This window comes from Engystomops pustulosus, chromosome 4 (genome assembly GCF_040894005.1).
Source record: "Engystomops pustulosus chromosome 4, aEngPut4.maternal, whole genome shotgun sequence".
NCBI lineage: Eukaryota > Metazoa > Chordata > Amphibia > Anura > Leptodactylidae > Engystomops > Engystomops pustulosus.
The window spans coordinates 115017002-115044364 of record NC_092414.1 but is presented as its reverse complement, the minus strand read 5'-3'; the positions used below and the strand labels follow the sequence as shown (position 1 = coordinate 115044364).

At 40.0% G+C, this 27363-nt stretch overlaps 1 protein-coding gene across 2 annotated transcripts in view; it reads left to right on the top strand.

Annotated features, from left to right (window-relative positions):
* The window catches only part of CPNE8 (copine 8), a 190703-nt gene that overhangs the window by 89698 nt on the left and 73642 nt on the right, over positions 1–27363 (top strand). For both annotated transcript variants that reach the window (XM_072147109.1, XM_072147111.1), the window contains 2 exons: positions 4951–5027; positions 24194–24257. In XM_072147109.1, the coding sequence (XP_072003210.1) occupies positions 4951–5027; positions 24194–24257 (141 nt within the window). The remainder of the gene's footprint in view (positions 1–4950; positions 5028–24193; positions 24258–27363) is intronic.

Below are 27363 nucleotides of genomic sequence, written 5' to 3'. Positions count from 1 at the left end.
CTCACCCACTTTGGAGACAGTAGGCTGTGAGGTTGTGCTAGTTTATTTCTCCTTCCAGGTGGTGGACCTTTTGGGGGATGTTTCCCTCTTAGCTTCAGGCATCCGGTTGGTGGTATAGGAGTCTGCAATCTGCGCAGCTGCATCCACAGTTTTAGGCTTCCTGTCACAAACAAACTGTCGTACATCCTTAGGAAAAATATGCAGAAATTTATCTTTTGTCATGAGATCCTCCTGGTCCTCACGGCTGTTGACAGAAAGTCCTCGGGTCCACTGTAGAAAGGTAGTCTACAGTAAGTTGCCTACTGTATCAGCGTAGATGTCAGTTGGTCCTCGCTTTACGGTTCGGAATTTCTTGCGGTACACCTCTGGAGTTAAATTTGTACTCGCTCTGCGGCTGCTCTCTCCTTTTGCGCTTCGGCCACCTGATTAAATTGAAGTATAAGCTGCAGGCCCAGGCTAGAATTACATTCACCTAGCTGCTGTAAAGCCATTTGTAGAGACATATCCATGCCTTCCTGAGGGTAGCCTCAGGGAAAACTCTTCCAGGATTAATGTCCATATCTTGGCTCCATTGAGCTGTGCCAGATCCTTGCTCTGCATCTTGCTCCATCAAAGCACAAACCAGCAGCTCTTTGGACTTGTCAGCCGGGTTGATACCTCTCTGCTCACAGAGGTGAGCTAGAGCCTTCTTGCTATGCCTCTTGTAGATGGTTGCCATCACTGAGTGCAACCTTTGCCAAATAAAAGATAGGAAAAAAAAACAGGGAAGGGGAACAGTTTGCACGTGTGGGGAACAGCACTGATTTGGTCCGTGTAAAACTAGGGTATTCCTCCAAGGATTCCACTAGTCCTTCAGTGCAGAGGTTAGTTGCTTAATCCCAGCACTAGATGTCCTGACAAAAATGAAATGATCCCACCGCTGCCACCAATTTGTCACGGAGAGGACGCCGCTGCCTTGTCATGTGACTGGGGGTGCGACTGTATGGGTTAATTTAGCCTACTCAAACTTGCGCTCACACCTCATACAGCTCCAGCACTCCAATTATTATCCGCTGCCACCACTTATTGCATGTATACTGGGACCAATAAGTACCCACAGCTAAATCCACTATTGCTTCTCAAGCACTCACCTTGTTACATCACTAGATATGAGTTTGCAGATCATACAGGGACCAAAATTAAAGTAAAAGCTTTAATTACAAAAGGTTGTTCAGTGCGTCCAAAAAGATGTTAAAAACAAAAGAATTACAAAATAAAATGACACATAAGACGGCAAAACAGTTATAAAATAAAAAGGGAGAAAAATAACAGAAAATTTCAAATTAAAGTAAATCCTGATTCCCTGGAGGTGGGAGAAATATGGAACACCCCAGCTTGTCTTAGCAGCCCCAATAGAGTGAAACCTGTTTTCCTGAATATCACAATGTTTTATACAGTTTCTATTTGGTTCAGATCTCCCATTGATTAATTACCGGTAGTTAAAATTGTTTCTCATGATTGGACAAAGTGTTAATGATGGTGAGAGTCCAGGAATATTTAAACAGTTCTTTGTTTCTAAGTCCTGATGCAGGAAGGGGGTGGTGACCAAATGACTTTTGGGGTCTGCACAGAACAGTCTTCAGGTCAGAGTTTATCAGGCTGTAAAAACTCCAGGATGTCATAAAAACTGCCTGGACACTTGAAAAGATGCAAATCGTCATAAATTTCAATAATACTACACACTGAATATAAGTCCTTCCCTGACACAACATTCAGCACTCTCTGAATACTATTAACACAGTCCTACGTAAATGCACCCCTTCTGTCCCCACAAACCTCCTAAAATGCAGTCTCATGTAAAAACATCCCTCATATGCCTCCAGATTTAGGTTGCAGTGCCATGTAACAGTATCACCCCAGCCCCTAACATGCAGCCTCATGTAAGTACATCCCTTTTTTCCCTCTAGACTCAATAAATGACATCGCTATTGTCCATGCCACCTGCACATCCAGTCCTGTTCAGCCTCGTACACCTTCACTTTTTACTCATACTGCTCCAGTTCTGTCCTGTCCTGCCCTGCCACATGCACAATTACTTCTCTCCTCCATATACTGACCTGTCTGCAAAGATATCTGAGGCTTCTATGCACCTTGATGATGGCTATTCCCCTTACTCGCAATAGGCAACTGCACCTTTTAGATTTTGATGGAATGGCAAACTATAGGTGATACCACCTACAAAATTTTAATGCAACTGCAAACTATAAATGACAGCACCTTTAATATTCTGATGGAATGGCAAACTATACAGAAACAGCACCTTTCAGATTTTGATGGGAAGGCAAACATTACAGCAATATTACTTTTAAGATTTTAATGCAACTGTAAACTAAAATGTGACGCAACCTTTAAGATTTGAATGCAACATCAAACTATAATATGACAGCCCCTTTAAGATTTTGATGGAACAGAAAACTTTACTGCGATATTGGTGGATGATGCTGTAAATGCTGATAGTAATAAGAGTAGTGCTGCACAATAACAGTAGCCTAGTGCAGCTCTTTACAGTACCCTAAAAAGGGCAACTATTTCAGATTTATACCTGCCCTTAATCAAAGCAGCCTCCTGTCCTTACCTAATTGCATTGAAAAGTGCAATTGCTGGTATTTTAGATGTCCCTGTCTATCTGACACTATGAAGAGCAGCAACCTCTCCCTAGCTCAGTCTTCTCTGTTCAATGACATTTGCACCTGTGATACCGCTTTTTAACTTCTCATGTCCCATCTTGCCAATTACACCCATGCCAACAGAGAATATGCCTGTGGTTGCTAAGGGGCTGCAAGCTAGTTGATTAGCTCCTCAACTGTTAGGGTGCGTTCACACGTTGCAGTTAAAACTGCATCGCAATTAGCTTTGAGGTGGTTTTAGGTGAAGTTTTGTCAATTTCACAAGTGAAAGACATGAACTGAACAGGTGAATTAGATTTTTAAGGAGAAAGCTGTTCCACAAATGTTTTTCACCTGTTGATTTCATGTGTTTCACTTGTTAAAATAAGTAATACCACCTAAAACCAACCCAAAACTAATTGCGATGCAGTTTTAACTGCAACGTGTGACCGCACCCTCAATCAACTAGCTTGGAGATTTTTCCTGAACACAATCCTGAAGCACAAATCGTTCTACCTGTTCGGGGCTCATGGGTAGCGATCTGCCAAATTCAGTACAGACATGAAAATGGTGGTTGGGGTTCTTTAATCACTATTCAGTATAATCTGACGAATCTAGCATAGTGCAATGAAAAACACATACGTTATTAATTTTCTGCTCCCCCTTGCAGACCCTGCTGTGGGTTCTAGACTTCACTGGCATATTTTTAAAATTGGGTTAATGAACTATAATAACCCGATTCATTTCTGCTACATCCTAGGGCCTGGTGCATAGACACTTATGTGCTGTGGCTTCTTTTGCGTATAGGGAAGGGTCCACACAGGCATCTGCATGTTAAATGACTGTACAATTTGAAAACTGCTGAGCAAGTATGGCTTTCTTAGAAGGGTTGCCATGAGCAAGTATGGCTTAAATTGCAAAGTTGCATTTTTTTCAATTGGGTATGAACTGAACTGCTGTTCCCTGCTTCTATTGCTATTCAGTAGAAAGGGACTTTTTCTTTAAGAGCTGTTCGCCTGGAGTTGCCTTGAGGTTGCTTTAAAGCAGTGGTTCTCAACCCGTGGGTTGCGACCCCGTCGGGGGTCGAACAATCAAAACACAAGGGTCTCCTAAAGCCATCGGAGCCATGATTTTATTGAATTTTTTGGCACGAATTCAGTATTCTTGTACATGGTTTGGGGTCACCGCAACATGAGGAACTGTATTCCGGGGTCACAGCACTAGAAAGGTTGAGAACCACTGCTTTAAAGGTTAGCCCAAAAAAAGAAAATTCTCAAATTTAAATCCCCTAGTGATGTTAACACAATAAAGATCATGTTTAATCCTTTACTTTGCAATTTTACTCAGTTTTATTGCTGTTCTAGCTACTATTACTCAGTGATTGTCAGTGTAAAATTCCAGAGTGTGGGCGGGGACTCTCTAAGCAGACACATTGGGGTTCATGTGCTGCTGACTTTTGTCGGACTGGGCATCTTTTTCGGGTATTTAACAAGTGTCTGCGCTGGGATTTTTGGGCACGCAATCGTTTTTTGGCGCAGCTGCACTGGCTTCCATGCAACACAATTTATGGAGCGTGATGTTGGATGCTCTGACTGAGCGCTCGATTTAACATTCAAATTGTGTCACAAGCCCAAGCACTTACATGCATCACTGAAAAGATGATGAACTCTGTCGGACCTGAGCAGGGTAGCGACAGGATATCGGGTGCACGATCTTTGTGAATTGCGGCACAGTGCATTATAGACGGACAATGCATTTCAGTGGGTAAGTAATTGTGCCCCTATGTGTATGTTTTATACATTTTTCTGAGGAGACAAAAAACATTGGTGTTTTGGGGATTTCATTTCTTTTCAGTGATGATGTTTACTTTATGATGCTAAATAATTTAAAGGGGCTTGTACCAAGTTAGGTAGTTATAAGTTGTTACAACCCTTTTAGGATTTTATTCGGACAGTTCAGGTTACAGTGATTACAATAACCTTTTTTGGTTTATTTTAATGTATAATTTTACATAAATGTTTTACTTATTGCCATGTAAATGACATTAAAATTTAGACTTTACACTCTTACAGATATGTATTATGGGCATAAATAGAATGAATTGCAAATGCTATGGGATCCATCAGTATTGTGACCATTTCAAATTTTGCTATGGAGGTTACTATTTACACCCCACAGCTTCATATCCATCAGCGTGGCACTGTCTGCAGAAATAGTTAATATCAATGTATGCCTCACTACCTTGACCAGTTACAGACATTGGTACAAATTCATTGTGTCATACGAGTTTTCTATTTTATTACAGGATTTTCTTGGTCAGATGTTTTGTACTTTGGGTGAAATAGTTGGATCTCAAGGAAGTCGACTTGAGAAAACTGTAACGTAAGTATTTTTCAGTTGTGTCAGATAATGTCATTTATGACCTGCTAATGTTTATTCCTCAAATCATTTACTTCAAGCAATGGCTAACACCAAGGTTAAGTACACTAAAGAGATGTATTGTTCTGTAATTGTTGTGCAATGTTTTGTGAATTCACTTTCATGCAGTTTTATGTTACTTTATGTATGGCAGCAAACCAAAGAATTAGACAGTTTTGAATTTTAAAACAGAAAAAGATCTGTCACCAGGATTGTTATTCCAATAGCCTATGCTAAGCATTTGTTAGCATTCTGAATCAGTAGTTTATAATTCATATTACCTGTCTGCCAGCAACGTGTTGTGAGTCCACAGCTGTAGCCTGTGTGTGCCTGTGTCTTATATGTATTCTTTCTTTTACACCAACTCCATCCCCTGCCTGCTCAGTGCTTATGACACGAAGTGGGGAGGGAGTTGGATGAGTGTGGAAAAGAGGAGATTAACACAGGCACACATAGGCTGCAGCTGCAGCCCCTTTCATCTCAGGACTCACCACATGCTACTAGCAAGGTGCCAGGTAGGCTGTTGGAACCTATTACCTGCTAAAAATGACATTCCTGTTGATAGGTTCCCTTTAAAGTTGCTCTTTAGCCTCAGCAGTCTCTGTTGTTCTTCCTCACAACTAAGAGCCCTACATCTGGATCTGCACTTTTATATGCACAAGCTGCAAACTAGGGCTTGCAAAACTTCCCTTGTGAATCTCCAATCCAACTCCAGGCTCCATTTTTTTGGCATTTCCAAAAAGCAAGTTCTATAAAGCACAGAAGTCAGCCAGCACAAAAACAGATCTTTAAATTTTGTGCCTGTGCTGTTTTTTTTGCTTTTGCTGAAGTTGCAGATTATTAACCAACACATTTGTTAGGAAACTTAGCTTTCTAGCTTTTTCAGAAATTCACTTCAAGAAGGACAACACACTAACAAGGGAAACTTAGGAGTAAAAAGTCTACCATTTTCCCTCAAAAAATAAAGGGAACACTTAAATAGCCCATCTAAATCTGAATGAATTAAATATTCTAATTGAATACTTTGTTTTGTACATACTTGAATGTGCTGCCAACAAAATCACAAAATAATCATCAATGGAAATTAAATTTATTAACCAATTGAAACCTGAGTCACCCACAAATCAAAGTGGAAAAACACACTACAGGGTGATCCAACTTTGTCCTTAAAACAAGACAAAATGATGCTCAGTGTTGTGTGTGGCCTCCATGTGTCTGTATAAACTCCCTACAACACCTCGGCATGCTCCTGATGACGTTGCGGATGGTCTCCCGAGGTATCTCCTACTAGCTTGGACTAAAGCATCTGCCAACTCCTGCACAGTCTGTGGCGCAACGCGAGGTTGGTGGATGGAGCGAGACTTAATATCTCAGATGTACTCAATTGTCCTGCATAAGGAGGAACCCAGGGCCAACTGCACCAGCATATGGTCTCACAGGGGGCCTGAGGATTTCATCTTGGTACCTAATGGCAGTCAGACTAACTTTGGCGAGCACATGGAGGGCTGTGCGGAATTGGTCATGCTGAAGGATGTTTCAGGCAGCAGATCACTCTCCACAATTTCTCCAGACCTTGTCATGTTTGTCACATATGCTCAGTGTGAACTTGCTTTCATTTGTGAAGAGCACAGGGCACCAGGGGCGAATTTGCCAATCCTTGTGTTCTCTGGCAAATGGCAAGCGTCCTTCACGGTGTTGTGCTGTGAGCACAACCCACATCTGTGGATGTTGGGCCCTTATACAAGCTTCATAAAGTCAGTTTGTAACCGATTGTGCAGACACATGCATATTTGTGGCTGCATGAGGTAATTTTGCAGGGCTCTGACCAGGGGTGTTGCTAGGGTGGTAAAAGATTCGGGGCACGGGCCCCAATGCATGTGTACCCACTCCTGTAAATAACGACATAACTCCCAATAACAACTTTACTGAGGGTATATACAGCTACAGAAACACAGGTGAAATCCCTACGTGTTACATACAGTGACTGCTGGTGACATGTCCACTTCACTATTAGGCCCAGCATCACCAGGTCTCCTCCTTAGCCACGTTTCCTTCCTGTGGAGTTCACCACACAGACATCTTATGTCCTTCATTGTCCCGAAATCTTGGTTCTCTGAAGGTGCATTGGCATGTTGCAATTACAAATGCATCACAATCAGTTTTGAGGTGGGTTTAGGTGCAGTTTTGTTATTTTAACAAGTGAACAACATTTGTGGAACAGGTTTCCCCTTTAAACTCAGTCACCCATTCAGTTCATGTCTTTGTTAAATTAACAAAACTGCACCTAAAACCACCTCAAAACTGATTGTGATGCAGTTGTAACTGCAACGTGTGAACCACACATTCCCCCAGTAATGTCCTCCACAAAGCCCCCAGTAATGTCCCCCACATATCCCCCAGTAATGTCACCCACACATACCCCCAGTATTGTCCCCCAGTAATGTCCCACACAGTCCTCCAGTAATGTCCCCCACACAGTCCTCCAGTAATGTCCCCACACACAGTCCTCCAGTAATGTCCCCCACACCACCCCCAGTAATGTCACCCACACATCCCCCCCTGTAATGTCCCCCTGTAATGTGCCCACACAGATCCCCCTATGTTCTCCCACTCACCTTACTTGATCAGCTCTGTGCACTGCTTGCCCCTGCAGGTCATGTGATCGTGACATCATCTCAGGAGAAATCAGTGTGCAGTGTGCAGTTTCTTATCACCATCTGTGTCCTGAGGACATAGATCAGGGAGAGAGAGGGGAGGATGCCCATGCAGCTGGACAAGTGTCCTGCTGACCCAGGGAGATTCGGCGCGGGCCCTGGATCTTTTGACCTAGTGACACCCCCTGCCTCTGACAGTGCTTCTCCTGTTTCTCCTTAGCACATAGCAGTCCTACTGCTGAGTTGTTGCCCTCCTCCACCTCTCCTGTTGTACTGGCCTGTCTCCTGCTAATGACTCCAGCCTCTAGACACTAGTCTGTCAGAAAAAGCAAACCTTCTAACCACCGCTTGCATTGATGTGCCATCCTGGATGAGCTGCAATACATAAGCCACTTGTCTGCGAAGGGTCCGTCTTGAGGTCCCCATCCAGTAATGTCACCCACACATCCCCCCCAGTAATGTCCCCCGCACAGCCCCCCAGTAATGTCCCTGACACAGCCCCCAGTGATGTCTTCCACACAGCCCCCAGTGATGTCTTCCACACAGCCCCCAGTGATGTCTTCCACACAGTCCCCAGTAATGTCTTCCACACAGCCCCCAGTAATGTCTTCCACACAGTCCTCCAGTAATGTCTCCTACACAGTTCCCCAGTAATCTCCCCACATAGTCCCCCAGTAATGTCCCCCACACATCCCCCCAGTAATATCACCCACACATCCCCACAGTAATGCCCCCACACAGTCCTCCAATAATGTCACACACACAGCCCCCCAGTATTGTCCCGCTGACCCAGGGAGATTCGGTGCAGGCCCCGGATCTTTTGACCTAGCGAAGCCCCTGGCTCTGATAGTGCTCCTCCTGTTTCTCTTTAGCACATAGCAGTCCTGCTGCTGAGTTGTTGCCCTCCTACAGCCCCCTCCACCTCTCCTGGTGTACTGGCCTGTCTCTTGGTAGCGCCTCCAGACTCTGGACACTAGGCTGACAGACATAGCAAACCTTCTTACCACAGCTTGCATTGATGTGCTACCCTGGATGAGCTGCAATACATGAGCCATTTGTGTGCGAAGAGTCCATCTTATGTTACCATTAGTGTGAAAGCACCTACAACATTCAAAATTAACCAAAACATAAGCCAGAAACCATTGGTACTGAGAAGTGGTCTGTGGTCCCCACCTGTAGAGCCTCTCTTTTATTGAGTGTGTCTTGCCTGAGAAATTGATTGTCAATCAGTGTTGCTTCCTTAGTGGACACTTTGATTTCAGAGAAGTTTGATTTACTTAGACTTGTACTGTGTTGTTTAAGTGTGCCATAAATTTTTTTGAGAAATGTATATAGGGTTTATGAATAGTGGATATAAAAGTTTATAGTCTGTCTTCTAAAAATGTTAAACTTAGTAGAACCATTTCAAAATGTTTTCCACCATCAATTTCACCTGTAATTTGTACAATGCAATTGAAAAACAAAACAAAATCTTTTAGGAATGGGAAAAAAAGATAATGGGATTGTATAATCATGACATTATAGGGCTCATGTCAATGCCTGAATGCATGACAGCGAGGGACATGTATCTTTATTTTTACTTGTTTTTTTAATTTTCTTTTTGCATATTTTTGGGCCTTTTGGGGAGTATTTGCGCATTTATTCTCCGCATATGTCAGGGTGTTAGGAAGTTCACCAATGTGTGTGTCTCTTGCAGTGTTTCTAATGTATCTTTGCAAGACAGATACTTTCTTTTATTCATGCCTTCTTCACCCCCCATATTTGAGCAAATTAGAGACTTTTAGGTGCAAATTGAAGGGCAAATACTGAGATACACAAGAAAAAACAAGTGTGTCGATAGCAGACAACTTTGAAAAGAGGCAGAAGAAATGCAACGATATAGTACATGCTTCCCAGTGTGTTCTTTCCATTAAAAAGTAGAGCATGTCCTGGTCCTATCCATTTTTCATGGATCATTCATATACATTGTTCATGAGGATTTGTGAAAAATGGATGCAACAAGGATGCAACTCAGCCTTTAAAAAAAAATTCATCTGCTCAGCCTTTAAAAACTGAATAAACTTTATGTTTTCAGGGTATCTCTTGAATAATTCCCTTTAGGTCAACCCACAGATTTTCAGTTGGTCTCTGTCTGGCTGTCTATAGCTTTTAGCAAAACATTACCAGATTTTTATGTTTTTCTGTGTAAGAAAAGGCTTTCGTCTTGCCATCCTACCCCACAGCATTTAAATAGTTAACTCCCACAATCAGTGCCAGCAGCGATCACAGGTGTATAATGGTGTGTATGAAGAGGGCTCTAGGGTACTGTGCCATGATGGAGTACTATGTTATTGGTTGTTAAGGGTTGAAATGAAAGCAGTTGTGTTCTGATAACTATTTGTATTCACACATATGTATCCATATTATTTTAGTTTTGTTTTTTTATTCTGTTCCTCCATAAAGTTTCAGTTGTTTCTTAAATGGCCTTTTTTCGATTGACAGTGGAAAGTAAGGGGTAAAATGGTCCAAATGTTTTCTACAATAATCAAATCTAGTTTATGAACTGTATAATCATAAAGTTTTATAAATGAGGTTATACAGAACTGAATAAATAAATCAATCAATCCATGCCTCCAATGTAAATATGTGTTTCCATGCACCTTAAATTCTCATGGCTTATTCACATATTTGTATCATCCAACATAGTTGATATTTTGAGGTAATTATCCACTAATAACCTGCTGCCAATACAATACATTAATATTGCTCTTGTATCTAATATTTCTGTGTTTTGCTTAGTCTTCTTGGCAACATCCCTAAACACCATTTGGCAGACGTTTAATTAGGGCTTAAACAAATCTGCTTCTGTAGCTATACCCATAGTAAAATGTGAGAGTTGTTGCCTCATCACATTGGATGGCACTTTATCTCTACCTTGATTTAAGAATCAAGTTATGGTCATATATGAGGGTCTCAATTATTGTTTTTCTGCTGACTGTATTAATCTGTCTCAATTCAGAATTTAACCCTTTTGCTGTAGAATATGTGAGATTTGTATTGATGGCTTAGCAGTTGTTGCTGTTTTGTTATACATCACTTCACCTTGCTAGACTCTTACTGTACTAAATCATATTAAAAGTATCCATTGTTTCATAGTAGGAATAAAAGGATCATTAGACTGATCACTGCCATTGTATTACCATGTTGTACCATTCAGAAATGTGCACAATATTATCAGAATACTTTTTCTTCTTCATGTTTGAAGAACCTAGTCCACCCATTCCCTTTTAACTTTGTTACTTTCTTCTACACCCACTTTGTCCTTATTAAGGGGTAATTGGACATTCACATGTAATTTAATTCATATATATAAATTTCTTCAATGGGTTGTTTAAAAATGAACCTATGTAAAGATAATTTGCCCTATCATAATGGACAGCTGTCCATTGATAAGATAAGGTTTTTGAGATTTATGAGAAACAATTAGTTTTCTCCTATGAAATGGACGGGAGTCACTGCATGTCCCTCATCCATTCTGCGGTAATACACACTGTATCAAGGTAAACTCAATAGGGCCATATCCAAAAACAGTTTAATAGGAAATTATCTTCACACAGGTAGATTTTTTGTTTATATATACATATACACTATATTTATATATAAATAATATATAAAGCTGAGTGTGTGTGTATGTATGTATGTACAGTTGCTCTCTGTGACTCATGGAACATCATAGACTCTGTTTTGAGCTGAAAGTTTCACCCTGCACTTTCCAAAATCCACTTATTAACCATCATATACAGGAGTCATTGGGGCAAATTTATCAAGCAGTCTGAAAGTCAGAATATTTCCAATTGCCCATGGCAACCAATCACAGCTCCCCTTTAAAATATTCATGAGCACTGGTGAAATGAAAGCTGAGCTGTGATTGGTTGCCATGGGCAACTGGAAATATTCTGACTTTCAGACTGCTTGATAAATCTGCCCCATTGTCTGCTGCTGCTGTGGCAGTTAGAAGCTGAGCCTGATTGGTTGTTGTTCTGCCACAAGTCATTAATATGAGCTCTGATTGGTTACTATAGGCAATGAGTAAAAAACAACATATGTGTGAGGTAAGATGGATAGAGATACAGAGATAGGGGGATATTTATCAGAAATGTTTGAGGTAAAACTCCAGTTCCCCTCGGAAACCAATCAGAGATCAGCTTTAATTTTATGAACAGCAGTGCAAAAACGAAACTTGAGCTCTGATTGGATGCCATTGGCAACTAGATAAGTTCTGCTCTGACACTTCCGACAAATCTCCCCATAGACAAAGTGACGGACGGTGACAGAGTAAGTCACTGGGATGAGAGTGTCAGAGACAGTCACTGGGATGAGAGTGTCAGAGACAGTCACTGGGATGAGAGTGTCAGAGACAGTCACTGGGATGAGAGTGTCAGAGACACTCACTGGGATGAGAGTGTCAGAGACAGTCACTGGGATGAGAGTGTCAGAGACAGTCACTGGGATGAGAGTGTCAGAGACAGTCACTGGGATGAGAGTGTCAGAGACAGTCACTGGGATGAGAGTGTCAGAGACAGTCACTGGGATGAGAGTGTCAGAGACAGTCACTGGGATGAGAGTGTCAGAGACAGTCACTGGGATGAGAGTGTCAGAGACAGTCACTGAGATGAGAGTGTCAGAGACAGTCACTGGGATGAGAGTGTCAGAGACTAGAGACAGCCACTGGGATGAGAGTGTCAGAGACAGTCACTGGGATGAGAGTGTCAGAGACTAGAGACAGCCACTGGGATGAGTGTTTCAGAGACAGTCACTGGGATGAGAGTGTCAGAGACAGACAGTCACTGGAATGAGACTGCCAGAGACAGACAGTCACTGGAATGAGACTGCCAGAGACAGACAGTCACTGGAATGAGACTGCCAGAGACAGACAGTCACTGGAATGAGACTGCCAGAGACAGACAGTCACTGGAATGAGACTGCCAGAGACAGACAGTCACTGGAATGAGACTGCCAGAGACAGACAGTCACTGGAATGAGACTGCCAGAAACAAAAAGTCACTGAAAGAGACTGCCAGAGACAAGCAGTCACTGAAAGAGATTGCCAGAGACAGTCACTCAAAGAGACTGCCAGAGACAGTCACTCAAAGAGATGGTCAGAGACAGACAAGGTCAAAGACAGAGATGGTCAAAAAGGTTTATATATTTTCACCCCACCCATTCCAAAATACAGTTATTAACCCCATATACAGTAGCCATTGTCTGCTGCTGCTGTGGCAGTTAGAAGCTGAGCCATGATTGGTTGCTATTCTGCCACAGGTCATTAATATGAGCTTTGAGTTTTGATTGGTTACCATAGGCAATGAGTATAACCACTTATTTGTGGACAGACGGTTTGAGACAGTCACTGAAAGAGATGGTCAAAGACAGACAATGTCGGAGACAGATGGAGACAGTCAATGAATGAGACGGTCAGAAACGGTCACTGGATGAGACTGTCAGAGACGGTCACTGGATGAGACTGTCAGATGGTCAGCAGTTGCCTGGTATGGGGGTATAAAGCTAAATTTATTTTCCATCAATAACCCTGAACCTTTTTCACCCGCAGTTCAACCAAATAATGCACTATTTAAACATACTTTTGTTACTTTTATTTTTCTCTCTATAATGTTAATACTATTTTCCTTTGTGTTATTTTATATTATAACAAAGTTTTTCTGTGTAAACCTTCCCTGAGGTCATTAAACAGTTTTTCCCACAAATGAAAGTTCTCAAATTTCAATTCCATAGTGATGTTTGCGCAATAAAGATCATTTTACCCCATTACTTCACAATTTTACTCAGTTTTATTGCTGTTTTACCTCCCATCACTCATTGATGGTCAGTGCATAATTCCAGAGTGTGGGCGGGGACTCTATAAGCAGACACCACATGATCCCTCTAGTTCTTTGAGCTGACAATGTAGTTAGATTATCAGGGTACAGGTTTATATACACTTTCATCTGGCTTCTGAACATTGTACTAGTATCTGTCACAGAGAAAAAGAGAGATGAGACAGATCGGAGATGAGAGATGATGAGATCCATGATATGCCTATTACACACTGTCAGCCCTGCTAGATCTCTGGCCCTTTCTTGTTTTTTAATTTCCATTTCTCACTCCCCACCTTTAACACATAAAGAGCTTTGTGATGGCTTGTTTTCTGCCTAACAAATTGCACTTCATAATTATGGTATTGAATATTTCATGCCATGTGCTGGGAAGCAGGAAAAAATCCAAATGCAGTGAAAATGGTGAAAAACCGCATTTGTGCCGTTTTCTTGTGGGCTTGGATTTTACAGCTTTCTTTGTGCGCCCAAATGACATGTCTACTTTATTCTTTGGGACAGTACGATTACAGGGATACTAAATTTGTATAGGTTTTATAATTTTTTCATACATTTACAAAAATTAAAACAACCTGTACAAAAATATTTTGGCGCTAATAACTTTTTCATACTACATTTTACAGAACTGTGTGTGGTGTCATTTTTTTGTGACTTTTGATTATATTTTCAATGATATCATTTTTAGGACTGTACAACCTTTTTATCACTTTTTATAGATTTTTTTATTTTTTTTTAAATGGCAAAAAAGTGCCATTTTTGACTTTGGCCTCTATTTTCCATTACGGGGTTAAATGCAGTGAAAAAACTTTATTATATTTTGATAGATCTGGCATTTTCAGACACGTCAATACCTAATTTGTTTATGATTTTTACTATTTATTTATATTTATATCAGTTCTAGGGAAAGGGGGGTGATTTGAATTCTGTTTTTTTAATTATAATTTTTTTTAAACTTTTTTTTATTTTACTTTTTACTATTTTTCAGACTCCCTAGGGTACTTTAACTCTAGGTTGTCTAATCAATCCTATAATATACTGCCATACTACACTATGGCAGTATATGGGGATTTTCCTCCTCATTCATTACAATGTGCTTTTTGTCATTAATTTTGCAGCATTTATTTATTTTTGTCTACAGACTTTGCTGCAGACTCGAGACCCTCGTCCGCTGACTTATTTAGTCAGTGGGCGGTCGGTATCGAGTTAAAGAAAAACATGCATGACATGGGAAAAATTCATCATGTGTTCGTACCCTTAGGTCTATATGAATATTTGAGAAGAAACATTAATTATTCTATTGTAACACTTATCATAATGTCATTTAATTTCAATTTCACAAGGATCACCTTGCAGTAACCAGATAAATGTCACAGGCAAAATGGTCAAATCTACATAACTGTAAGGTGGGTGGGATTTTCAATTGTGATCCTAACTATCCATGAGAGTGGAGAAAGCCACAGCACTCGGTACGGTTCAATTCCAAGTCTTCTTTATTATAACATCATCAGGCATAAAATAGCAACGTTTCGATTCCAAATGAATCTTTCTCAAGCATGAATTACATTACAAAAGTGAGCATATATATAGAGAGAGTGGTAGTGACATCATTTCCTATGCAGCCTGAACAGCCAATAGGATTCATGGTTAGATTTTAGAAAACATAGAATATGTATATCAAAACAGCAGTGTACAATATAAAATACATAAAATATTCAATGCCCCGTAGTAATCGGTCAGCCACCTAACAAATACATTACTATAAATAACTTTACTATAAGAAGCAACAACTCGTGTCGCGGCCCCACATATGTGTGTCATTAAGGTGATTAATCCCATCCTATTATCAGCGGTCCGAGGGCTCCACGGCGCATGCGTGGCTATTGCCGTTGTTATGGTAATCGAATTACACAAGCCGACTAGTGGAGTCTCGTAGTTCAAACACCGGCTTCGGTCATGTGACCGCCACTCCTGATCAAGTGATCTCTCGACAGGCGTGTCCTAGCAGCGCTAATACATAGAGCTATACTAGCAACCTTATCCTTCAGGTACAGAAGTATGGATCTATCGAAGGTTTTTTTTTTTTTTTATATTGGGAGGTCCAAGCATTCATCTGGAACATACATTCTTTATAGATTAAGTATACTATAGCCTGTAATTTGGTACCTCGGAAGAGGCTATAGTATACTTAATCTATAAAGAATGTATGTTCCAGATGAATGCTTGGACCTCCCAATATAAAAAAAAAAAAAAAAAATTTCCCCTTTGTGGCCTTCTTTTTGGCCCTCTTTAAGAAAACCCTCTTTACCCATCAGACACGTTTATGTCTGGATCCATATGGACGGAGAATCTTCTAATATTTCACCACTTAATAACCAACTTTGTATACCCCTTCTTTTAAAGGCTGTATTTCAACTTACCTTCGATAGATCCATACTTCTGTACCTGAAGGATAAGGTTGCTAGTATAGCTCTATGTATTAGCGCTGCTAGGACACGCCTGTCGAGAGATCACTTGATCAGGAGTGGCGGTCACATGACCGAAGCCGGTGTTTGAACTACGAGACTCCACTAGTCGGCTTGTGTAATTCGATTACCATAACAACGGCAATAGCCACGCATGCGCCGTGGAGCCCTCGGACCGCTGATAATAGGATGGGATTAATCACCTTAATGACACACATATGTGGGGCCGCGACACGAGTTGTTGCTTCTTATAGTAAAGTTATTTATAGTAATGTATTTGTTAGGTGGCTGACCGATTACTACGGGGCATTGAATATTTTATGTATTTTATATTGTACACTGCTGTTTTGATATACATATTCTATGTTTTCTAAAAATCTAACCATGAATCCTATTGGCTGTTCAGGCTGCATAGGAAATGATGTCACTACCACTCTCTCTATATATATGCTCACTTTTGTAATGTAATTCATGCTTGAGAAAGATTCATTTGGAATCGAAACGTTGCTATTTTATGCCTGATGATGTTATAATAAAGAAGACTTGGAATTGAACCGTACCGAGTGCTGTGGCTTTCTCCACTCTTATGCTGTTTATGGGACTCTGAGCACCGGATCCCCAGCTGCGAGCACCAACCAAACTTTCTAGGAATATCCAGGATTGCTGTCCTTTCTCTCTTTCTTCCTAACTATCCATGAACATTCGCCCTGGCAGGACCTTAATGTTAGAACTATGGATACTAACTTAAGGTTCTGGAAGAATCTTTGTTCATGGACAGATAGAGATCACATGACCCTCCATCAGCAGTCATTTTATGGACAGGAATGTTTGGCTAATGGGGTAAAAGAAAGGAAACTTCACTCTACATATCAAGAAAGCTGTGCAGAACCTTTAATACATGTAAATTGGTAAATAAACTATATGTAATATACACATTACAAAAAAAGTGGCCAGCCCCTTTAATTAGTCAGAGTAAAGTCATCTATGATCTGTGGTATCAAGAAGTGCATAGACAAAGTATTTATCAAGCTGTTTGATGCAGCCTTGTAAAATTCATGACCTTTTCATAATCGGTTTTCTTCTGCAAATAATTGACATATCCAGCTGTTTGTCAAGACGTCCTTAGGAGAGTAGACCCATTTGGATATAATAAGTCATGTGCACTAATTTTTTTTTTAATTGTGGTTTTCTCATTTATTTATTGCTTGTCACTACAGTAGAGTAGCTAGGTTTGGGGACATATTACTGAATAGGGTTAAGGAGGAGCCATACATTAGCAACCATTGAAGCATATTTGTATATCATGCCCCAAAATTTTGCATGCCCATGGTCAAGATGTTCTTTCAAGTGATTTTTAAATTTTGAAAGTATACTGATTCTGCACTTCAATGTCAACTCCAAGAAAGTTGTATATGATCTATTATAAATGAGGTGAAGCCGCTCACAGAACCTTGTAGAAAGTATGTGCAGGCATACTTCCCACAGACAAGCATTACTGTTAAACATTTAAGGGGAGGCTCAATTTTTGCCTGTACTAGCTAAAAAATTCATGATATACCCCACCCCATCTCGCCCAAATTTACCACTATTCTGGGTATTACTAGAAAAATAGCACTCACTGCTAGTCAATCGCTACCACCTCAACTGTGAATCATTTTTATACCAGCAACCTACTATAAAAGACCTACTAACAGTAGTGTGGAATGTGACCATGTAAGATAAAAGCAGAGAGCTCTCTCTAGGTGCTTGGGAAATGATTCAGAAGGCAGATTTGGCGACATTGTTAATCAAGAAGTGTTTTAGACAAAAATACATGATCACACCAGTGCTCCTGGTACCAATACAAAATAACCCACATTTTATATTGTACCCTAAAGTATTTCACATAGATTATAAATAAAGTCTAGAGCCTTGCCCTACGCCAAGATGGTAAATAACGGTTACATGTTGGATATTCCCCTACCCAGTGTAAAAGACTGGGGTGAATATAGCCTAGCCCAGATTATAATCCAGATATACTTTGGACTAGCCCAGGTTATACCCCCGGGGCAAGAGTATACCACCATCAGTAGCATTGTAATATGCACAAAAGTTACTTATTTTTTCTATATAATATTGGGGATTCAGATCGGGTAAGTTAACTTTGTTTCCAAATACATAACCATCACTGTCAGTCTTAATTCCCACATTGAGGTTTTGCAGCAGGTGTGGATCCTAATAGGTGAGAACAAATAATGGTGATAGTCCAATATATTGAAAAAGGAAAATCCAATACAGCTTACCCCTGGAAATCCTTGTAACTGTGGATCCGATCACATTTCAGGTCTGTGACATGGAGCACAAGAAAAATTGAGGACGTTCACAAGAAAAATTGAGGAAGTTCTGGCACTTGACTAAAAAAATCTTCAATATTTTATTATGCTACATTAAAAAATAGACAACATACATGCAGACAAGCTGACTCGTTTCGGGCGAAACTAAGGACGTTTTTTTGCCCAAAATGCATCAGCTTGTCTGTAGGTATGTAGTCACTTCATATAATATTATAGATTTTTTTAGTCCAGTGCCAGAACTTTTTCAATTTTTCTTCACTATATATAATGGAGATACTTCTCCCCTTGTTTTTCTCCACTCCTGGTTTGGAGATCAAACAGTGCTTTCTTTCAAATAGCCATTCCAATCTTGCCATTCCCATTGCCATATATTGACATTTCTCCAATTATTACTTAATTATTTATTAAAAAATGTCCCTTTGTGAAGATAATTTCTCATAAACGTCAACATTTTGTCCCTTAGAAACAAGATAGTTGTCCTTGGATTCAACTATTTACAGACATGTGGTGTAAAAATGGTATTCACATTTTGTTTTTCGTAAACACTGTTTAACTTATTTGCGATGCAGTCTTTTTGCATTACATTTTTGCTCCCCAACTTCAAAAATCTAGAACTTCTGTGTACTGAGCTGTGCGAGAGATTATTTTCACGTAACAAATTGTACTTCTCAGTGACGTTATTTATTATTCCATGCCGTTTGGAAAAATGTCAAATCTGGTGAAATTGGCGAAAAAACACATTTGCATTCTTGTAGGCTCAGCTTTTACGACTTTCACTGCACACTCCAAATGACACATCTACTTCATTCTTTGGTTTGGTACAATCACATTTTATATAGGTTTTATTGTGTTTTAATACATTTAAAAAAATAGGGCAGATGTGTCATCGTATATGCGCCAAAAAAACTTTGGGAACTCAAATTTTTTAGGCGCAAAAGTGTTGCGGATCATTTATAATGCGTTTGCGCCAGAAAGAACAGATGTTTCAGACTATCCCGACTTGTCATTTTTTTTATTTGGCGCAAGTGGTCTGAATGGTCTGAAATCAAAAGAAAAACAGGCGCAGCCCATGTAAGATTTTGGCGCACCTCTCATTTGTGTTGACATTTTTATGACGCCCAACTGATTAGTTCTGTCTGCGCATTAATTACTTACAGCCGAGTGCTACTTTAATATATCGGGCTATGTTTTCCGTCGTCGGATCTCAGATGGCGACTGTCGAGGTTGCGACAGAATTAATAAATCCCCCCCAAATGTGTACGGGAAAAAAAAATTAATTTCGCCATGTTCTGACACTAATAACTGTTTATATAGGTGTATATAGTTGTGTAGGACATCACTTTTTGTGAGATAAGCTGATGTTTTCATTGCTACCATTTTAAGCACTGTGCAATCTTTAGTTCACTTTTTAGTTAATTCTTTATCTGATGTAAAATGGCATAAAAGTGGCATTTTTGGAGATTTGGGTGGCATCTTCTGTTATGGGGTTCACCGCCTGGTATAACCGGTTTTAAATGTTGACAGAATTGGGCATTTTGGAATGTGGAAAGGCCGAACATGTGTGTGATTTTTACTATTTATTTTTATATCAGTTCTAGGGAAACGGGGATCAAATGAAAAAATTTTTTTTAACTTTTGTTATTTTTTATTTTTCTAGTTTTTTAAAAACTCTCTAGCATACTTTAACTCTAGACAGTCTGATCGTTCCTACCATATACTGAAATACTACTGTATTGCAGTATATGGCGTTTTTACAGACTGGCACATTGTAACGAATCTGCAGAAACTATATGGCCTCTGGTCATAGACCCTAGGCTGTCATGCTAACCGCTCGGCTCTCCCTAATGATGTAATGGGGATGACGATTGGAAACAAGATGGCGCTGCCAGACTTTGGCAAGCAAAGGGTTAACACTCTAATTGGTGCTAACAACGATCACGGTTGTTAGCGGTGGATGTTTGCTGCAATATATGCGCCGTACTATTATGGTGTGGCGTGTGCAGAGGTTAAATCAGAGCAATGCGTGTGTAGCCTAACATCCCGTTCACATTGCGTTTACAGAAACTTGGTGTAAATATAATGTTCAAATTGCGTTTGTAATTCTGCATTGTGTAATTCTTACCCTGATGTAAACTCAGTGAAAACGTCCTGTTGACATGTTCAAGTTTCATTTACATAAACGCAGTTTACATTCATGTGATGTTCACACAATGTAAACGTACTGCAAATGAAAAGTGTGGGAATGTAGGCTAATATAGCGTTCACATAGCGTTTATGTAAATGTGTATCAACATCATGTTCAAGTTGTTTTTAAATAAACATTGTTTAAATAAAAGTTATGTTCATGCAATGTAAATGCAATGGGGCACATTTACTTACCCGGACCAGTTGCGATCCAGCGGCGGGTTCTCCGACGCTGATTCGGGTTCTGCCGGGATTCACTAAGGTCCGTGCGCCGATATTCACCAGGTGTCGCTGCTGCACCGAGGTCCGCCGAAGTTCACCTGCTTTTTTCTGGTGTATGTGAGTGTTTGATCTTGCGACACAAATGGCTTTTTAAATTCTGCGGTTTTTCCGAATCCTTCGGGTTGTCTGGTGGCCACGCCCCCCGATTTCTGTCGCGCGAAAGTCGGCGCGATTGCGCCAAAAATCGTTTGCATGCTCCACAATCCCGTGAAATACAGCGCAAAGCGGAAATACTCGGGAAAAACTCGACGGATTCGCGGCTGCGGACCCTTAGTAAATGTGCCCCATTGTGGCTCAGTCGTGGTGTGACATGGTGTGCTCACTGCACCGTGGCCATGCATAATGCTAGTCAATGGTGCCTGTGAACAGTTTTTGTGGCCAGTTCACTGCCACCCAACACAGTAGAGTGCATGAATTGAAAAAAACTGTGAAGTAATAACATTATGACCTGGAGGGATTTATTCTGGCCTAGAGTATTTCCCACCTAGGGATACAGTTTATCCCCAGTGCAGATTACCCAGGGTTAAAGTGGCCTAGGTTATATTATACCCCAGAGCAGTGGTGGCGAACCTTTTTGAGACCGAGTGCCCAAACTACAGACAAATTCTATGATTTACCGTGAAGTGCCAACATGGCATTTTAATTAGAAACTTATTGCTACCTGTTCTTCAACATATTTCAATTGTATTAGCCTTTCCTCTCTGTAGAGGAAGAATGGTTGGTCTAGCAGGAGAACCTCCAAAGATATTGCAGTTCTTTCAACAGTTCTCACTTTTCTTGCAGTTCCCATCAGCCAATCAAGTGTCGCTGTAAAATAGCGCTGAGAACAGCATTTCTTAAGTTGCCTGGGACTGCAAGAAGATTTGGTGGATTTGATCCTATTTGGTGAACTCTGTCCTGGGGTGATGGCCTGAGTGCCCACAGAAATTGCTCTGTGTGCCACCTCTGGCACCCGTGCCATAGGTTCTCCACCACTGCCCCAGAGGTTAAATTAGCATTGGCCAAATTATTAAAATTTTTATTGCATAGAAGCCATGACAAAAAACACAATAGACTGGTATCACTTTAACCAGAAAACATCTTGAAACTTCAATTTATGAAGGTGAGAAAACCGGTGAAGTGAAAACAAGGGGTATTCCTATTTCAGCAACGTATTGTTCTTTTTATGATAAAAAGTTACACAATTTTATAGTATACTTTCTGTGTCAATTTCTCACGGATTTATAGACTTCTGCTTGCTGTCATTCTATAGAAAGCTTCTATGTTTACTACTAGTGGACAGGAATCTGACCATAGTCACACAGGTCATTATATCACACCATCAACATAGACAAAGCTTCTTTACTGTAAGAGCAGTGAGACTGTGGAACTCTCTGCCGCAGGAGGTTGTTATGGTGGACTCTATGTACATGTTCAAGAGAGGCCTGGATGCCTTTCTGGAGAGGAAAAATATCACGGGTTATGGGGATAAAACATTTATTTAATTCTTTGGACTTGATGGATTTGCGTCTTTTTCCGGCCTTATATACTATCATACACGGCTCTGATTACTCTCTGATGAGAGATACTAAAGAACCATGCACCTGTGTGACCATGGTCAGATTTCTATAGACTTTAAGTAAACATAGTATTCTCTGGGCTGGGGGCGTATACTCTGACCTAGCCCCGAGTATACCCTGGTATAATCTGGGATGGAGTTATTCTGGCCTGCTACACCAGGAGAATATACATAACACTTTATGTGGTGTTTGTGATTGCTGCTGTGCAGTTATGAGAGTATAACATCACAAATTATTGTGTTAAGGGGAATACTAGTAGTTAGTAAAATAATCCTGGCAGGATGACAGAGTGTATTTGTTTATGTTCCCTTTGTACTACATGTCAAAATAAAGATATGTATTTGAATTTTTTACGACAAACTATTCATATTGTTACAGAATATGTGCATTCTTGTAGAGGCGAAAACATAGCCATTATTTTCTGGTTAATAAAGAGCAAAGTCAATACAACCTGATCATATTTTTCTATAATTTGTTTTACTTTTCACTACATGTATGAGCTAGTTAAGACGTATGATAAACATTACATTCAGTTACAGCCATGACACAGAAATAAATCCAAGCAAGTGGAGGACATGTGGTGTGTTATTGAGGACAGTGTGGTGTTTAATTGGAAATAGTTTCCATGTTTTTTTAGAGAGCTTAGAATGAGAGATAAACAGGCTTTGACAAGATTGTAAAAGCACAATTTCTAAATTAGTTATTGATTCTTGTGTGAGCATTAGTTCTGTTAGCTGTGTGTTTTCTACCAGGTAACTCCTGCTGAGAATTCTTAATAATTTTAAAAAAAAAATCATTTTACTGTGGGAAAAATATCCAGATTGATTTTTTTGTATACTATGTTATATAACAAATGGATATACATGGAGGGCTTAACCTAAAAGAACACCTGCATTACTGTGAGTTGTTCTTCTGTCATTGCCTCCCATCTCATTTGGAAATGAATCTGAATTCTCACACATTTGTAGAAGTTACGTTTGTATTTTGGGCTTTTACTCTAGGAATAGTCTGTTGTATGGAGGGTGTCTGTCTATTTCATTAGCTGCACAGAAGAGAGTGAGGGATGGAGATCCCCATGGCAGTTATGTGGTGTGTCATGACCAATTGGTTTCTTGCAATTCCTGTCAGCAACCATGGTTATATATTTCAAGCTACAATCCCAAGCCCAGTGCTAACTATGTTGTCCAGGTCTGATGTAGAAAATGAGGTTTTCTACTGGTTTTGCAGGCAAAACTATATGATCAGTGTCATATAGTTTACCATATATATGGTAATTTTCCATGAAATTAATACACCTTATTGAAGTATTGGCTGCTCTTTGTTTGCTGTTCTATTATACTGCTATTATTTACTGCTCTTCCATTCAAAATTCTGTAGAAACATGAATTTAGTCTTAAGAAAGGGATCAGATAATATACTGTCAGATGTTTCTCTTATATGAGAAAAGTCCTTTACCTAGGCATTCAGGTTTTCTCTATAGATAACAAGCTTATAAAGGTATGCCAAAATATTCAAATTAATTATTATACTTCACTGTTTCCAATATTACAGTCTAGTAAGGTCTAGTGAAACCAGGTCAAGATTGAATACACATCTGATCTAAAACTAGAATATTGAGGGCTAGAAATGAATTGTCTTATGCTATGTAAATGTGTTAGAACATGCATATCATACTAAGTTGGAATGGTTTGCCCAGGTTATTTACTTAACAATTACTGTTTTTACCAGCTAGTTTAAATTTCCTATACTGTGCCTGTGTCTATAAAGGATCTTTCTTCTTACATAGCGGAATTCCAGGAAAGAACTGTGGAACAATTATTGTCACTGCTGAAGAGCTGAACAATTGCAGAGTAAGTAGCCTGTACATTCATTTTCTGCATAACCTATCATTAGCTAGCACCCCTATTTGGGGGTATTCAGCCATGTTATACTATGTGGATTCTTGAACATTTAATGTAATGGTGGGGTGGAGAGCGACAACATTCCTGCACTGTGGAAGTCAGAAGTACTTGTTTACAAGTAAAAATTACAATGTAGTAACTCTGCAGTTTTCCACAGCTATGCAAAGGGAGTAACCCAAAACTTCAAGGAAACAAAAGTGCCAGTAACCGGTAAATCTTGCAGCAGTTTTAAATAGGAGTTTTAAAATATAATTATTATGTGTACATTCTGGGAGTAGACACTGCAGTTGAAGCTAACATGCAGCAATCGGATACCCCATAAGGGTCTTGTTTAGTTAAAATTTCTTTATATAGTAAAATATATTACAATGACCTTATGGTTAAAGGAAATCAACCAGTTGCAAAAACACAAAAAAATGCTCACCTCCGCTTCTCTTCATCTTAATCCCGGCCTTATCCTGCCCTAGTCTTGACCCGCTGGTATCACCTAGAAAAGAAATGTATAATTGGCAGCACAGAGTGTGGTGACAAGATGAAAGGCGCTTCTGGCGGCTAATTATGCCACTCCTATGCTGCGAGCATTGGAGAGTGAGGTGATGTCACATGATAGGCGTGAATTCACGCCTCTCACGTGACGTCGCCTCATTCTTCCATGATGGAGGGCGTGCATAATTAGCAGCACGGAGTGCCGGACATCTTGTCTCCGTGCTGCTAATGATACGTCTCTTTTCTAGGTGATACCGCCGTGTCAAGACTAGGGGAGGACAGGGCCGGGATCAAGATGAAGAGGAGCAGAGGTGAGTAATTCTAGATTTTTTGTGTTTTTGCAACTGGTTAATTTCCTTTAAATAACACATTCTGCTCATCCAAAGTATCTACAGTATGACACAGATCGAGGTAAGCCGATTTTTTCAATGCTTTGTATTGTTCAAAGCAGACTAACCATATGTACCACGCCTTAATGCCAGACCACATTTTTAATTTAAATGTAGCTTCTGTATTTCCAATTTGCACAGTTCCTTAAGCTTCCCTTGTTAGATAGTAGTGGGCATATGATGGCTTGTGAACACTAGCAATGCTGAACAGGATAACCAGCAGGGGTGTAACTACAGTGGTAGCAGCCATGGTAGCTGCATTGGGCCCTGCAGTGTCTGGGGGCCCCAGCATCCCACCTGACACACTTACAAATGGAGTATGTGCACCATAACGTACATATTATGCTGCACATTGGACAGCATAATATGTATATAAAATGCACATCTTCTACAGTACACAGTATGCAATGGCAGTTCAGATTAGAAATGTTGGGGGGAGACGGAGGTCGACAGAAGATTGACAGGATTAGTTTCTCTCATCTGTAATTCCTGCCAGATCTGTTTATAAATGTATATATCAGTGCATAAGTTTGTGCGCACAAGTGTGAGTATACAAATATGTATAATTTCTGAGGGGTAGGGAGCCACATTCAGAAGGCTGCTATGGGGTCATACCTCTCCTAGTTATGCCCCTGGTTATGAGAACAGAGTCAGCTAAAAATTAAGCACATCTAGGCTCTAACACTCTCCATTGCACTTCCTGCTAAATTCTGTATCGCAAAACGTAATTTCTAATATACAGAGCATCTATTGGCAATTATAAAGCTATAAATTTGCTTTTAATAGTGTCCAAACTAAAGAACTGGTGCTAGTTTAATAATTTCCCTAATGACAGACTCCATAATGATGGAATAAATTTAAATAATACAATTATATAAATAGAGCGTAATAAATAAATAATAAATAAAAGATTACTTGGAAACAACAGAAATATGTCTACACTCCTAATCAGAGTTTTATAATACATTGTACATCCTAGTTTTTTAGAGTTTTATAACTAATTTGAGGTGTTTAGTGCACTTCTTTTGTACAGCTAAGTAATATACCGAAGTAGAAATACTGCCATTCTTGATAAATGAAAGGATCTGCAGAAAATTTAGTTTCCAATATTACACCTTAGGTCTAGATGGATGTGTCAAATCCATCAGCTGTACATAATGGCAAACCTGAAAATATAACAGAATATTGTTATAAAGCACATGACCAAAACACATTGATAGCCTCAAAACGGTCATTTTGTAGAATTAACAATTTTAAAGTGGATGGTATAAACAGATGGCAGTGTAATACGGCTTTTCTCAAACAGAAATTTCCATCAGTTTCCAATGCTTGAAAAGCATTGATGGTGTTCTAGCAGTGATCTCCCACTTTTGGCTTGTGCTTCTAAGAGGCTTGTGAACATAAGTGGAGTTTAAACAAGTGGAGTTCAAAAAGGAAGAGTCCACAGAAATGTAAATAATCTTCATTTCATATCTCTTGATTTATTCACTCTTCACACTTTTGTAACTTTTCTAACACCCAATATCTCTGAAGAAGTTGAAGGTCACCTATATTATATACAGATCAGGGCCAAGGCTCTTCTTCATCTGTAACTAGGATATGGCTAGCAAGATTGGTGGTATGCTGCAGTGCACACTCTGCCGTATGTATACATTGCAGGAGCAGGAGTTCCAGGGTGAATACCACTGCGACAGATGTGCCCATATTTTTCTCCTGGAAGCTCGAGTTAGAGATCTAGAGGACGATATTGCACGTCTGCGAGCAATCATCAGTCTTGAGAGGAGTATTCTGCTTACTGAGAAAGCAATAAGTGGGATAGAAGTTCAGGGTGGAGAAGAAGGCCAGGAGGACCGGGTAGATAGCTGGGTTACTGTAAATAGAGGGGGTAGAAAAGGTCCAAGAAAAGGAAGGTCAATTCTGACCCATTCAAAATTGCAAAATAGTGCGATGATGTAAGGACGTCATTGTCAGAAATGGCAGCCCTGCCAGGGAAGCAGTCCAATTAGTAGTAGGGGATTGGTAGTGCAGGTAAGCCAAGACAGTTAGTGGTTGTAGGGGACTCTATAATCAGCAAGATGGATAGAATAATTAGTCGCCAAGTCCACCTCAATTGAATGTTTTGCTGTCTCCCCGGTGTCAGGGTTCGGCATGTGGTGGAAAGGGTGGATAAATTACTGGGA